We start from the raw sequence: 13,944 nt of genomic DNA on the forward strand, positions 1-13,944 counted from the left end.
ATATTTAATTTCTATATTTCCTTTGTCGTTTAATGCTTGTCACCGTAAAAAAAAAAACAGCAGAATTATGACTAATGTTTTGTGTGTATTAGTGCCTCCTTTTGGTGCCTTCTTGATACTGCAACTGCACATGGCAACATACTGTGGACATATTGCAAATGTATCAAACCAGCTCCAAACTGATTTTTTTTTTTTACATTTTCTGCCCTAATTTGGTAGACAATCATGGGGGAAATAATTTGAATGTGTTGAACTTTGTGAAAGATTTATCAGAGATTTCTGTAGCTGACCTAGATCACCATATCAAATAAGCTCAAATCATTTTATTGGAGTCCAAATCATTTTGTGGCCAGGTCAAGTCTTCTTTAAAAATAAATAGCTTAATAAAACTTAAAGAAAACAGAAATGTGTGTTTCACAAAATGACTGACTAATATATTTGTCTCTCAATTGCAGTGGATCCAGTCAAAGGATGACAAGGGAAAGTTGTTTTACTACTTAAAAGGGGGGTCTAAACGTCAGTGGACCCTTCCAGAGGTCTGTGCATGATTTCATTTAATTTGTCATTCTGTATTTGTGATTTATTTTGTCTTTGTTAAATCGAAAACATTTTAAATTCTTCACAAATGCATGTCTCACCCCGAACTCTGTATATACTCATAAGACCTTTATTGACTCTTTGTGAAGGCTTCAGTCCCGTCCGGTCAGCCAATGAATGGAAACGGAATAGACCAAGATGCTCAACCTGTTTTGAACAACTGGAGATTAACAGCCCAGTTCAACATGTCTCTGGAAGACCTGGTGAGTGTCAGCTCAGGACACTCTCTACCTGGACAATTCTTTGTCTCTTTTTATTTTTTTAACATTTAACATACTTTTCAACATTTATCTGACTTATAAACCCTTAGAGAGGTCAGTCAGATACAGCTACACATAAGCCAAAATGTTTCATCAAATTGTGTGAGGGATGCCCTCACAGTCTGTTCTCTCTCGTGTGAGACATTTCTTTCTCAGCTATTTTCTGCAGCTGACATCACAGGGACCACAACAGGAAGGAAGGAAACATCTGGTACCCGATCCGCACCTCTTTCCACCACCTAATATTCATTTATTTTTCTTTCTCTTCATTTCCTCCATCAGAAATTTTCCCCCTCACACAGGCGGATCGCCTCTGACAACGCCAGTGATGCATCCAGCACAGGGAATTCACCAGAATCACAGCATTACGTATGTAACGTGACCTCTGTTATTTCCAACTCTCATTGGAGCTAATAACTCATGTCATTTAGTTCCCCAAAACTCATTCATTTGTAACAGTCTCATTCTAATTTTATTGTAATTTTGCTCTAATTCATGTTCCTCTAACTGAATGCATTTGCATACAATATCTTAAACCGATTTTGACCAGTCGTTTAAGGTCATGTTAATAAAAAAAGGTGTTTTTAAGTCTAAAGTCAACGATTTTCTGAGGTGTGGATTTAGTTATCAGCGTTCGGATTCCGATATGTTGTTTATAAAAAAATATTCAGTACAGTATGAAAAAAAAAGATTTGTGAGAACCCCTCATTTTGTTTCCTTTCTCAAGGATAAAAAGTTAAGACGGCGGAGAAACCTGTCCAGTCAAAGCACAGATTCACATTCTCATCATGTGCGTCCTGAGCTTGTTTATTAGGCCTTTTAAGTTGTCTGCACTGGGGTCCAAAACTAACATGTCATGCATTAGACAAAAACTAACATCACTGCTCGTTCTCTGATGGTCTTGCTTGGCTTTTAAATGTTTGTCATTCATCAGTAGCTGTAGATCATGTTGTTTTGTGGCATGTTATTCTATCATTACTCATTAAACATTCTACGGATAGAACTGAACTAACACGCTTTTTTTAACAACTGTTGCACTCACATCAAACAAAATTTACCATCAAATCTCTAAGCTCTGAAATGTACTTATTTACTTCACTTCTCATTATATAATGAACAAATGGTTTATTTTTAATGTTCAAAAAGAGCTTTTTGTTTGTCCTTGGTTTGATTTATTAATGTTTAATCTGACAAACAACCCCTTGTCTTTTGCGTTCAGCAGTCATCGCTGGAGAAGGCTGGGATTCTCAACAAGACCAAAGTCGCTGAGAATGGAAAGAGGCTAAGGTGGGGCCTTGAATTAACAGCTTTTTTCTGTGGTTAAACAGTAGTCATACTTCACCTAAGTATTGATGGGAAAAAAAGCATGTACATCAGTCATCGGTTTAGGGGCCGTTTACACGACACCGTTTTCAATTAACAATGGAAAACCTTTTAGTTCATTTACATGACAACTGTGTTTTGGGAGCCTGAAAACGCAAACTTTTGAAAACTGGTTTCAAAGTGCGAGTTTTTGTAACGATACTGGGTGTTTCTCAATATGCGTTCTTCAGCGATCTTGCGTCCTTGTGTTCTCGTTTTACGTCATCATTAACCGTCGAAGTTCAGACCCAATTCTCAAGAACGCAAGTACAGAGGACGCATGAAAGAACCCGGATGTGTTCTTGATACCGAGGATGCATCGAATGCAGACTTGAGCTAGTACTCGCCTGGTGTCCCAGAAGTCATTGCGGCCGGTTCCGAGTTCGTTCTTCCAAGGAAGCTTGGCAAGACCGGTCTCCACGAGAACACAAGTCCGTTCTCTGCGTTCTTGGAATTGAGAAACAGCCCCAGTTATTGTCTCCATGTAAACTACAAATACGGGAATCTGTGAAAAGTCATGTGCATGCGTATTACGCATTCAGTCTATAGGCGTGTAATGTTTCTTTTCAAAGTGACATCGCCAACTACTGGCCTGGCATGAATAATGCAGCGTTTTTAGTCGTTTTCGTGGATCCGTGTGAACGAGGATCGTTTTGACAACGTTGTCGTCTTTACTCGAAAAACACAAATTTTACTACATTGTTGTCGTGTAAATATACCCTTAGTTTATATGTTTTACCTTAGGGCAGGGTTGGGAAATCCTGTTCTTGGAGATCTACCTTTCTGCAAAATTCAAACACAACTGAACCAGCTAATTAAGATCTTCAGGGCCCAGTTGTTTGAAAGTAATCATTTCGCATCAAATCTTGAAAATGGGTTGTTCAAAAGAAAAAAAGGATTCTGAATTCAGATTAGATCACATAATCCAATCCTGGTTTTGATCTTGATCAAACCATAAGTTTGTGTTGTTCAAAACTTTTTAGTTAGATTGGATACCTTTGATCCAATAAAATCAGGGGGCCAGTTGTTCAAAAAGTTTAATCTGGATCAGAATGATCTGGATTTGGAAATCCCATGTTTTGCTATCCAGGATCAGGTGATCCATCTTACTTTTGTGCGCGTTTTTCAAAGAAAAATTGGATTGGATCACCCTGATCTGGATGTAAACTTTTTCCGATTACCAAATCTGGATTACTGGTGCTCTACGGAACCCCCAAAGGGACATGGTCATGTAAAAAATATGAGATAGGGAAAAAAATATGCTTTTGCGTTCTCTCAGAAAAGTTTTGTATAGCGTTCACCAAAAAAACGTTGTGTTCGCTTGCAAAGATCTTTTGACTGGTTCATCTCTTATGATTGTGCCAATGTAGTTTAGAAACAGTGATAAAACACTTTGAATTAAATATAATATTTTTGTTTTATTTTTACAGTTTTATTATTTAATGGTGCCAAAATCTCTTTTTTACTTTACAGTAGGCTACCGAAAGGCTTAATACAGAATGTAGCCTAATGTCTACTTCTAATGTATTACTTTAACAGTTAAATAAAATAAAAATATAAGTGTGTGTGTATATTACGTGATATACAAATGTTGTATTTTTGACCAATTTTAAAGTTTTACTACATTTTCTTCCTAGAATCCACCTTGAAATCCTACCCCCTGTTGGGATCAGGATAATCCTGTTTTTTTGGATCAAAGTTATCCAAATCCTACTGACAAGTTTTGAACAACACAAACTGAAGGTTTGATCCAGATTAAAACTAGGATTGGATTCAGTGATCTAATCTGATTTCAGATTCCTTCTTTCCCTTTTGAACAACCCATTTTCAAGATTTGATCCAATCCGATAACCAAAATCCGATCAGTTTACCTGGCCAACTGGCCAGGATTATACTGATCCCAGCAGAAGGGTGGATTTCAGGAACAAATATGTAATAAAACGTTAATACTGGTCAAATGTAGTATACACACTGTCACAATTATGTTCTGTCTTGTCTCCACCTGTTCTCGTTAGTCTCTAGGGTTTCATTCAGTTAAGTCTTGTCAGCTGTTCCTTGTTTAGTCTGCTTGTGTATTTATACTTCCTGTTCTGTTGTATCCCTTGTCGGTTATTGTTTGTGTCAAGTGCACAGTGTCTCCCGTTGGCTTGTTATCACGTTTGGATTGGAATAAATCCTCTATTTATTTGAATCTGCATTATCACCGTCTTCATTTGGGAACCTAGTGTTACACACACATTTTTTTTTTTTTTTTTGCTCTTGATTAGTTTAACTGTTAAAGTAATTAATTAGAAGTAGACATTAGGCAAAGTAAAGTAAAAAAGAAAAAAAGAGATTATTGTGCCATAAACAGCTGTAAATATTAAACAAAAATAAGATATTAAATTTAGTGTTTTTTTTATTACTATTGTAAATTGCATTGGCACAATCACAAGAGGATTTTTAAATAGTTTAAACAGAAAAATAAGGATTACCTGATTCTGGATAGCAAAACATGGGATTTCCAAATCCAGATCATTCTGAACTTTTTGAACAACTGGGCCCTGGAGCACTTGATAATTACAGACAGGTGTGTTGGATCTGAACTCTGCAGGTAGATAGATCACCAGTTAATGTGTTTTTTTAACAAGTCTCTCTGTTCTGGAATGTTGAAATCCTGCTGCTGTCTGTGCAGGAAGAATTGGGCGCAGTCGTGGACCGTTCTCCATGATGGCATACTCACTTTCCACAAAGACCCTAAATTTACACCTGCTGGGATGTCTGTAAGTTTATATTTATATTTGAGGTTATTTAGGATTATATGTAATTCTACATGCTCATCCTGTATTTTTACAATCAGGTTACCTTTGCCATCATCTTTAAATCTTTTAAAAGATGATAATTTAAAGGAATAGTTCACCCAAAAATGAAAATTTTGACATCATTTATTTACCCTCATGTTGTACCAAATCTGTATTCATTTCTTTCTTCTGTTGAACACAAAAGAAGATATTTTAGAGAATGTTGGTAACCAGACAGTTGACGGTAGCCATTGACTTCAATAGTAGGAAAAAAAAAAACTATGGAAATCAATGGGCGTCGTCAACTGTCTGGTTACCAACATTCTTCAAAATATCTTTTTGTGTTCAACAGAAGAAAGAAATTCATACAGGTTTGGAACAACCTGAGGGTGATTTTGGGGTGAACTATCCCTTTAATAATACATTTAAATGTAATCTTTGATTAAGTTTACTAAAGAAAGCTACTTTCATATAAACTGATTGCCATTGGTTTGTCTCCTGCAGACCAAGTCCAATCAGATTGTCCCAGAGTACACCGTGGAACTGAAAGGAGCAACTTTGTCATGGGCATCTAAAGAAAAGTCAAGCAAGAAGAATGTTTTAGAGGTAATCACTGTGACTCAGTACAGTCTCTGAAAATAAATAAACAAAGGACTTGCATCCTGTGAAATTTATTACATTGCTTTTCCTAGAATTATGACTGAAGTTTCCTGAATAGTTTCTCTGAATTCAAATCTGTTCCATTGTCATCAGTTTAGTCATAGGCCAGTGTGACTGTGACCTTTGTTTTGGCAATAAAACACAAATGCTTTTATAACTCTTGCACTATTATGAACATACGTTGCAGTTTAAGGTGTGGTAAAGCCTAGAAGTATGTTATCTTATGCACAAATATGTTAATTTACAGCTTTGATATTGATTGCTGGAAATAATGGTTGACTTTTGCCCTTCAGAGATTTTCTTGTAGGCATATACAGTCCATATTTCTAATATTAAAGCCTGTAATACTGTCCATGTCACTGAGCAGCTCAAGACACGTCACGGCTCTGAGTATCTGATACAGTATGACACAGACAGCATCATACATGACTGGCACAAGATCATTTTGGACACTATCAGACTGCTGGTGAGTGCTGCCCCATGCTGGCCACATACAGTATAACACAAGATTGTTCTACCCCCCCCCCCCCCCCCCCCCCCCCCCCCCTCACATTTGCTTAAAACGATGTTGAAAATATGTTGTGATCTTTCACAGCATGACCATGGCCATTACTCAGAGGATGAAGTGGAAGAGATCCCAGAAAAATCTCCATTGCTTGCAGATAAAGAGAAGAAGACTGAATGTGAGAAACTGAATCAGATGCACATCACATACATAACTGTTATCAATGACTTAATTCAGCATCTTTGAGTTTTCACATATTTTTCTTATAGCAACAAGACTGAGTTCAACAGGTAGCATAGACACAGAACAGGGCCGCGTCCGTACCAAGCTACGCAAGTTCCTCCAGAGGCGTCCTACCTTACAGTCAGTCAAAGAGAAGGGCTACATCAAAGGTTAGTATCAACTTTTGCCTTTCAACACGAATTTAATCAGTGACACTGTTCAGTCCATACATATATAGAAGACCCTGTTTCAAAGAATTCAAGCAGATATCAATGAGAAATTGACTGTAATGGACTTGTTCTTATCTTATATTCACTTTCTGTTCTACTATAGTTAATGATTTTAACTTTCAATTTGTTCCTTTGTTTACAGAGAATGTGTTTGGCTGCCACCTAGATACCCTCTGTCATCGGGAAAACACAACCGTGCCCAAGTTTATGGAAAAATGTATCAGATCTATTGAGAAAAGGGGTAAGCAATCATTTTGGCATTTGATAACAAGTTTGAGTTAAGGCCTGTTCACACCAAGGACGTTAAAGGTGCCATATGTAAAAATTGAGGTAAAAATATCCAAAAAATGAGCTTCACGCATCAAAAGAATGAGAAGAAATAAGGGCAATGATGTCATTAAAAAAATGTCAAGTTATAGTGCTGCAGAGATATCAACCTAAATTAGCATTAGCATTACTAGCCACGGCCCGACAGGTGTCGTAATACCAGTTTCGGCCATGGGAGGCGGTATGCGGGCAACATAACCACCAGCCATGCAATACACGAATAACTCGCACGGCTTGTGGGTGTACTTGAACCTGATGTTAATCGTGTGGAAAGTAGCCTACAGCCCCACTACTACATTCAAATAAAATCTGATAAAAAAGGAACAGAACCAGAGTAAACATTGGCACTGCTTTCCATCGCTGGAGACAACTAATGGACATGAAAAAAATGAGGTTTGACTCCGAACTTGCAACATTTCTTTTGGATTGGTAAGTAAGATGCTGTTAGTATTTCGTTAGAAGTTTGTTTTATATGTTTGTGTAGATTTTCGGGAAGTTATAACATAGAAATGTATCGAAGGCTGTTCGATAAACGTATATAACGTTCATAAATACAGTATTGTAATATAGTACACATAGCACAATCTCTATTGCTCTTTTTTTCTTGCCAACTACGTGACCTATATTATGTAAGTTATATTAAATGGCTTTCCTGAGGTAAATCTGACATAATTGTTCTCCAGCTGTGTTATTGACCTCTTCACGCTGATAAAAAACACTGATTGGTCGATATTATGTATGAGGAATACATTTTGGTAAGTTGTAGCCTAACGTTACTGTATCTTTCAGTGTTCGTGTTTTTTTTACTATTATTAGCTATAGTAGAGATGTTCGGTTTACGTGCGCTAGGGATCTGTCGTGTAACATTTACAAGCGCCAAAACGGTATTTATTGTTTGAATTGCGTGATAAAATTGACAGAATCTGAGAGCTGAGATTTTTTTTATATCATAACTAACCTGCTCTGTCTAGTCTGTCGGTATCCGTGTCCTCTTTGCTTCGCGATTTTTCTGTGCGTGAGAAAATTGATGTGTGGGGTGAGTGAGAGCGTGTGAAAAGTGTTTGCGTGTCTCACGGTTAATGCGTGAGAGTTGGAAGCTCTGGTTACGTTGGCGCTAGCTTGGTCAACATCAGCGAATGCTGTCTGTCAAATTAATGTAATTCAAACTAACAATAAAAATGTAATATGAAGAAAACGAATATGAACATATTCACTGGTAAAGGTGAAGGGGAGTAGCTTGAAGATATTCATACTCTAGAGTAGACCAACTCACTTTCTGGAGGTATACTGCCCCCATCTGGTATGGAATGTGGAGTATGAATTTATTTATTTTTACACAAGGCACCTTTAAAGGGATGCTTCAGGATTTAGCATTAAGCTTTGTATTAGTAGAAAACCTGTAGTATTTTCGAATTACCGTGCTTTCCAAACTCATATCCCCCTGAGACGAGAGATTTATGTATTTTTTTTGTCTGGAAAAAATCCTCCGATGACGCAAAAATCGTCATTTTGCGTCATCGGAGGATTTTTTGGCCAGAGGCTAAAGACTACAGCCAGTAGTAGGAGCTGTCCCGCATGTTTTTAACCCGCCCATAGAGGGTGGGATCTCACTCACAGAATATACACAGTGTCAGCCGTCTTTTTTTGGAAGCTAAGCTAACAGGCATTTGTTCTGTGGAGAAAGCTGAGTAGTAGGGGTTACCATGCTCTTTTTCCTGGACATGTCCGGCCGTCGAGATCGTCCAAAATGTCCGGGATTCGGCTTTTGCTTTCTGCGGTCGCCATTCATTGTTTACATGCACACCTTTTGTTTCAATCTAACTGAATTCATTCCGATTGGTGAATCTGAATGTAGTGTTTACATGAACGCTAAACAAGTGATCGGTTGATGTGCGTTTTAACATTGCTAAGAAAATTCCCGCTCCTCCGTGAGAGATACGAGACCGGTGCGTCTCACAGGTGTCGCTCATCAGTAATCACGCCACCGGCCTCACGCCGTTCTCCCGCGCCCCTAAGCCTCGTCCTGCTCACCACAGTAAACATAATGAATGGCGACTGTAGAACGCAAAAGCCGAATACTGGACATTTTGGGCGATCTCGAAATCCCGGGCAGACTCGTCATGGAGACTCACTAGTAGCCTAGTCTTGTTGTTTAAATGCGCGCTCTTACCGGTAGGCGTGGCTTGGGAGTGGCCTCGTAGAGCAGCGAAGCAAGTGCATTCTGGGAGTTGTTGTCTTTCATCCACATAAGCCAAAAATACATTTTCTGGCTTTTCTCAGTCTAGAAAGCTCCAAATTCAAAAATAATTTCATATTTCTTCTACATAAATGACCCATTTTAAATACACATTCATCTTTCCAGAGGTGAAGTATCCCTTTAAATATAACGATAAAGAAATCGTTTTAAAAATCGTTCTAAATGTAAAAGAACAGAGTCCACACCTCTACTATAACGATAACAGCACAGAGAAACAATATCATTGGAATCACTTTCACAACTATTTATTTCCATTTGATAAACGACAAAAGCATTGACAGCCAATCAAAATTCTTCCTTGAGCATTTAAAGCGGTGGACAACAAAACTGCAGCATGCTTCTAATAAACAAACCGATATAATCTAATTATCGTTCTTGGTGTGAACGGGCCTTAAGAAAAGTAATCTAAAGTGTCAGTGTCTGTTTGTCTGGTGCAGGTCTGAAAATAGATGGAATCTACAGAGTGAGCGGGAACCTGGCTGTCATCCAGAAGCTGCGATTTAAAGCTGATCATGGTAAACAAGAACTAGACACATCATGAATGATCACCGCAATTACTTTTATTGTGTTTAAACCGCTTCACTGTACACATCCACCATTATGGACTGAGTTCTTCACTATATCACAGTGAATTTATAGACCACTCTGGAAATGAACACAACACCGTAATTGCTACAGCTATAGTAAAAGATTTTATTCTGAATTGTATTTAAACATTGTTTTTAAAACTTTCTCACCAGGACAATTTTTTTGGGGAATTTCATCAAATGTCAAATTGAAAGAGCTTACATAGTTTTCTTACAAAGCAGTGAGGGTTTGTTTTCAATGGTTTTGTCATTGTACTTAAACTATTCTGCTCTAAAAAATGTTCCGACATAAAAAATAATAGAAATATAAATGTATTATAAATATAAATTGTTAATGCTGTAAAATCATAATAACTTAATGCGAGATCTCCTTCAAACAATGATTTCTTATTTTCAAAAAAAGTTTGTTTTATTGACGACACAAAACTGCGTTTTCCTTTCTCTCTGTAGAAGAGGATCTGGATCTGGAGGACGGGCAGTGGGAAGAGATCCATGTGATCACAGGAGCTTTGAAGCTTTTCCTACGTGAACTTCCTGAGCCTCTTTTCCCCTTCAGCTTTTTTGATAGGTTCATCGCAGCCATCCGTGAGTATAACTGTCCTGTTTTAGAGAACAAATGAATGGTGTACCTAATAAATCCGTTTAACAGAGTTTGTTAGATATTAAAAATAATCTATTTTTGACATGGATGTACAGTATATTTGCTTTGACAGTGATTTGATTTGGTATGATTCTTTACTAAATGAACTCTGAAATGTGCGATTCATGATTATTTTTGACTTATTTGATTATTATATCTATAAATACAATTCACCGGGATACAAATCAAGTATTGTACTTGTTTTCTAGAAATGAGTGACTACAGCCAGAAAGTGTCGTATATACGAGATCTGGTGAGAAACTTGCCTTTACCCAACCACGACACCATGGAGGTTCTCTTCAAACATCTCCGAAAGTATGGACCTCTTTTCTTTTTTTTTTTTTGCTCTGTTGTCAGTAGTATGATGGTCACATATGTTGGTTTTGTTTGTTGAAGTACTAAATCCATTTACCCATCTTTCAGAGTAATTGACCATGGTGAGCAGAACCGCATGTCTGTCCAAAATATGGCCATCGTGTTCGGCCCAACGTTGCTGAGACCGCAGGAGGAGTCCAACATCACCATGCACATGGTCTTTCAGAACCAGATTGTGGAGCTCATCCTCAACGAGTTCATTGAGCTCTTCCAAACCAAATGAAATTACAAAATGCTAGGAAATCAGCACATCTTCTGTCGTTCCCTTCATCTTTCCAGAGAAATGAACAAGGTTACTGACTGTTTTCTGTCCACTGATTGTGGACAATGGGTGGTGTGGCGCAATGGATAAGACACATGCCTTTGGTGTGAGAGACCCGGGTTCGAATCCACTGTGAGACACCAATGTGTCCCTGAGCAAGACACTTAACCCCTAGTTGCTCCAGAGGCGTGCGACCTCTGACATATATAGCAATTGTAAGTCGCTTTGGATAAAAGCGTCAGCTAAATGAATAAATGTAAATGTAATGATTGGATATTGACTGTCCCATTCAATATTTCTTTTTTTTAATTAGAACTAATGAAAACGTCTCAACCAATAAGTGCCCTGTGAAACAGCAAGAGGATCTGCACCTCGAAACTGCCTTGTTCTTGAATGCAATCTGTGTTTTTGGTACCGCCAAAATCAAGAGAACAAAAAGCCAAAGGGACCATCAGCCGATATGATCAAACAGATCTTATAAAGAAAGACAAATTCTAATTTGTCATGGTTTTATGTTTGAGATGAGACCGTTGTGGAGTTCTCAGAAAGAAATAACTTGCAACAATTGCTTTGAAGATATTAGACAAGCAGAGCACATACTTGTACTTGTTACTGAATAATATACGGTATATTATTGCTACTCATCCAAAACAGTTCCTGTGGAACAACTTTTTTTTTTGAATTAGCCAAACAAACCAGGTTTTTCCAGATGTTGAATAAACAAGTAAAGGTCCTCAACAAAGGTATGGACATTTGCTTGATTCGTAATTTTTCTCTGAAAGAAGATCTTGGGTTTTAAAGTGCTTGATCACCAATGTGGAGGAAGCTCTAGTCTTAGGCCAATGAACTTTATTGCTAAGGAGACTGAAAAGAAACTGTATACTGAGTAACATTTTTCACTGTCTTTAATCTTTAAGATCAAACATGTTTATAAAATGCTGACAGTGCAATGTACAGACGTATGAAAACGAACATGAACAATGGAACATTATGCAGTAAAGTAAAATGTGGATGTAGACTAAAGCTGTACATATTTTACATATGTTGTTTATATAAAAGTATGGTTAAGAAATAATTGGCAATTTCATTTCATTACAGAGATAAATATTCTGTAAATAAAACAGATTAACCATATTTAATTTTATGCAAATATGTGCATAGTTTTTACACTGGTAATTACTGAAATCTAGGAAATATAGCAAAGATATAAGAAAGAAATGTTATTAGTATTAAAAGAGTGCATATATACAATAATAATTTTGCAAGTCAGATGAAAAGTGTGTACATCAATTTAAGATAGTGAACAGATATTAGCACTGGACTATATATATCAATGCAATGTGAGAAATTATAAATAAATGTGGTGCCTTCATTTTCACTCTTTGTTTTTTTTGTCTTTGTTTATTGTTCCCTGAGATATTTTCAAGCATTCAATAACCAGTTTGTCAATTTAAACAAGATTATGTACTTGTTATGTGTGATTAAGATTTTTTTTTAATTACACATTACACTACGTTATAGCCTACTATATCTTCCTGCACTTCACTATTTATGATTGTTTATGGGGGGATGATTCTTACATATAATGCATAGAAAGAGAAAATTAATAGAAACTAAATTTTCATTATTTTCTCATTGGGATCTATTTCTTTCAGGTTTGGCCCTCCATAATGGAATAATAGATGAAGGCGTTTTAATTTAGCTTCTCTCATACTAATGCCCAGTTTCACAGACAAGGCTTAAGTCTAGTCCCAGACTAAAATGCATGTTTGAGCTGTTTTAACTGAAAGCAACTATATTTTAAGGTGTTTTTGTATATTTGAAGATATTTTTAAGATATCAATGCCATTGTTTTGTCTCAGGATGCACAGGTATGTTTTTTTTTCTAAAGCACGTTTAACCCTCTGGTGTTCTTCGGACCAAATGGTCCCAAAATGTTTAAATAAAAAAATGTATAAAATCATAGCTTCATCGGAATGGTCCGAAATTTGGTGACTTTGTTGGTACTTGGTATATGAACATCCAAAAAAATTGGCGACAGGATTTGAATAGTCTAAGTGGTTGTAAAAAAAAATAGTCACACTCAAGGTCTTCGGGACCAAATGGTCCGCCATAGGAAATGAATGGGAAATTGGCAAAAATGTGAAAATACAGAGTTTTTTTGTGCATACAATCTACATATCAGCCACGATCCAGAAAAAAAGCACACAACAGTGAAGGGGTGAATCTATAAAACATCAAGAGTGCAAAACAGACACATCCACACACACACACACACACACACACACACACACACAAACACACTTTTATACACATGCACACTAATAAATTCAGATTACATAAATCTATTTTGAATTTTTAAAAATCACAGCTTCTTCGGAATGTTACGAAACTAGGTGACTTTTATGGTATTAGGTATGTGAACACACAAAAAATATTGAGGTCATGATCCGAGAATGCTAAGTGGTCGTCACACTTCTGCTCTTTGGTCAAAAATGACCCCCATAGGAAATGAATGGGAAATTGTCAAAAATATGAAAACACCTTTTTTGTATAAAACAAACAAACAAAAAATACAAAAATAGTCTTTGTAAATCTGTTATTATATTTTAAAATCAACAACCTGAAAAAAAATTGGCAAACATGTTCAAAAATCACTAGAATTCGCAAGCCTTTCTACAGAAAGCTGTAAATCTATCTAGTGGTAAAAATGTGCTATTGCGTGATAAAAATGCTCAGTGTATCCACCAGATGGCACCCATCTCATTTAAAAAATTGATTTCATGAGGCCTAGGCTTGACTTTAAAATGAAATACAGCTTTAATAAAAAAAAAAAAAAAAATTCATATATATAAAAAATTTCTATTATATTCAATGGGA

General features: G+C 36.7%; 1 protein-coding gene across 6 annotated transcripts in view; it reads left to right on the forward strand.

Moving 5' to 3' along the window:
* The window catches only part of arhgap27l (Rho GTPase activating protein 27, like), a 33,853-nt gene extending 21,411 nt beyond the window's left edge, over positions 1 to 12,442 (forward strand). For 2 of the 6 annotated variants that reach the window (XM_084408753.1, XM_084408752.1), the window contains exons 5-19: positions 456 to 536; positions 687 to 800; positions 1,140 to 1,226; positions 1,585 to 1,647; positions 2,077 to 2,144; positions 4,894 to 4,981; positions 5,504 to 5,605; positions 6,027 to 6,125; positions 6,255 to 6,342; positions 6,434 to 6,556; positions 6,759 to 6,857; positions 9,638 to 9,715; positions 10,238 to 10,372; positions 10,637 to 10,742; positions 10,851 to 12,442. In XM_084408753.1, the coding sequence (XP_084264879.1) occupies positions 456 to 536; positions 687 to 800; positions 1,140 to 1,226; positions 1,585 to 1,647; positions 2,077 to 2,144; positions 4,894 to 4,981; positions 5,504 to 5,605; positions 6,027 to 6,125; positions 6,255 to 6,342; positions 6,434 to 6,556; positions 6,759 to 6,857; positions 9,638 to 9,715; positions 10,238 to 10,372; positions 10,637 to 10,742; positions 10,851 to 11,025 (1,506 nt within the window). In that variant the 3' untranslated portion in view covers positions 11,026 to 12,442. Of the gene's footprint in view, positions 1 to 455; positions 537 to 686; positions 801 to 1,139; positions 1,227 to 1,584; positions 1,648 to 2,076; positions 2,145 to 4,893; positions 4,982 to 5,503; positions 5,606 to 6,026; positions 6,126 to 6,254; positions 6,343 to 6,433; positions 6,557 to 6,758; positions 6,914 to 9,637; positions 9,716 to 10,237; positions 10,373 to 10,636; positions 10,743 to 10,850 lie in introns of those variants that run through there. The other 4 variants (XR_014627360.1, XM_084408754.1, XM_084408755.1 and 1 more) reach the window with 4 other exon arrangements.
* Positions 12,443 to 13,944: the final 1,502 nt, after the last annotated feature.

The sequence above is a fragment of the Rutilus rutilus genome (genome assembly GCF_951802725.1).
Source record: "Rutilus rutilus genome assembly, chromosome: 1".
NCBI classification, from domain to species: Eukaryota; Metazoa; Chordata; class Actinopteri; order Cypriniformes; family Leuciscidae; genus Rutilus; species Rutilus rutilus.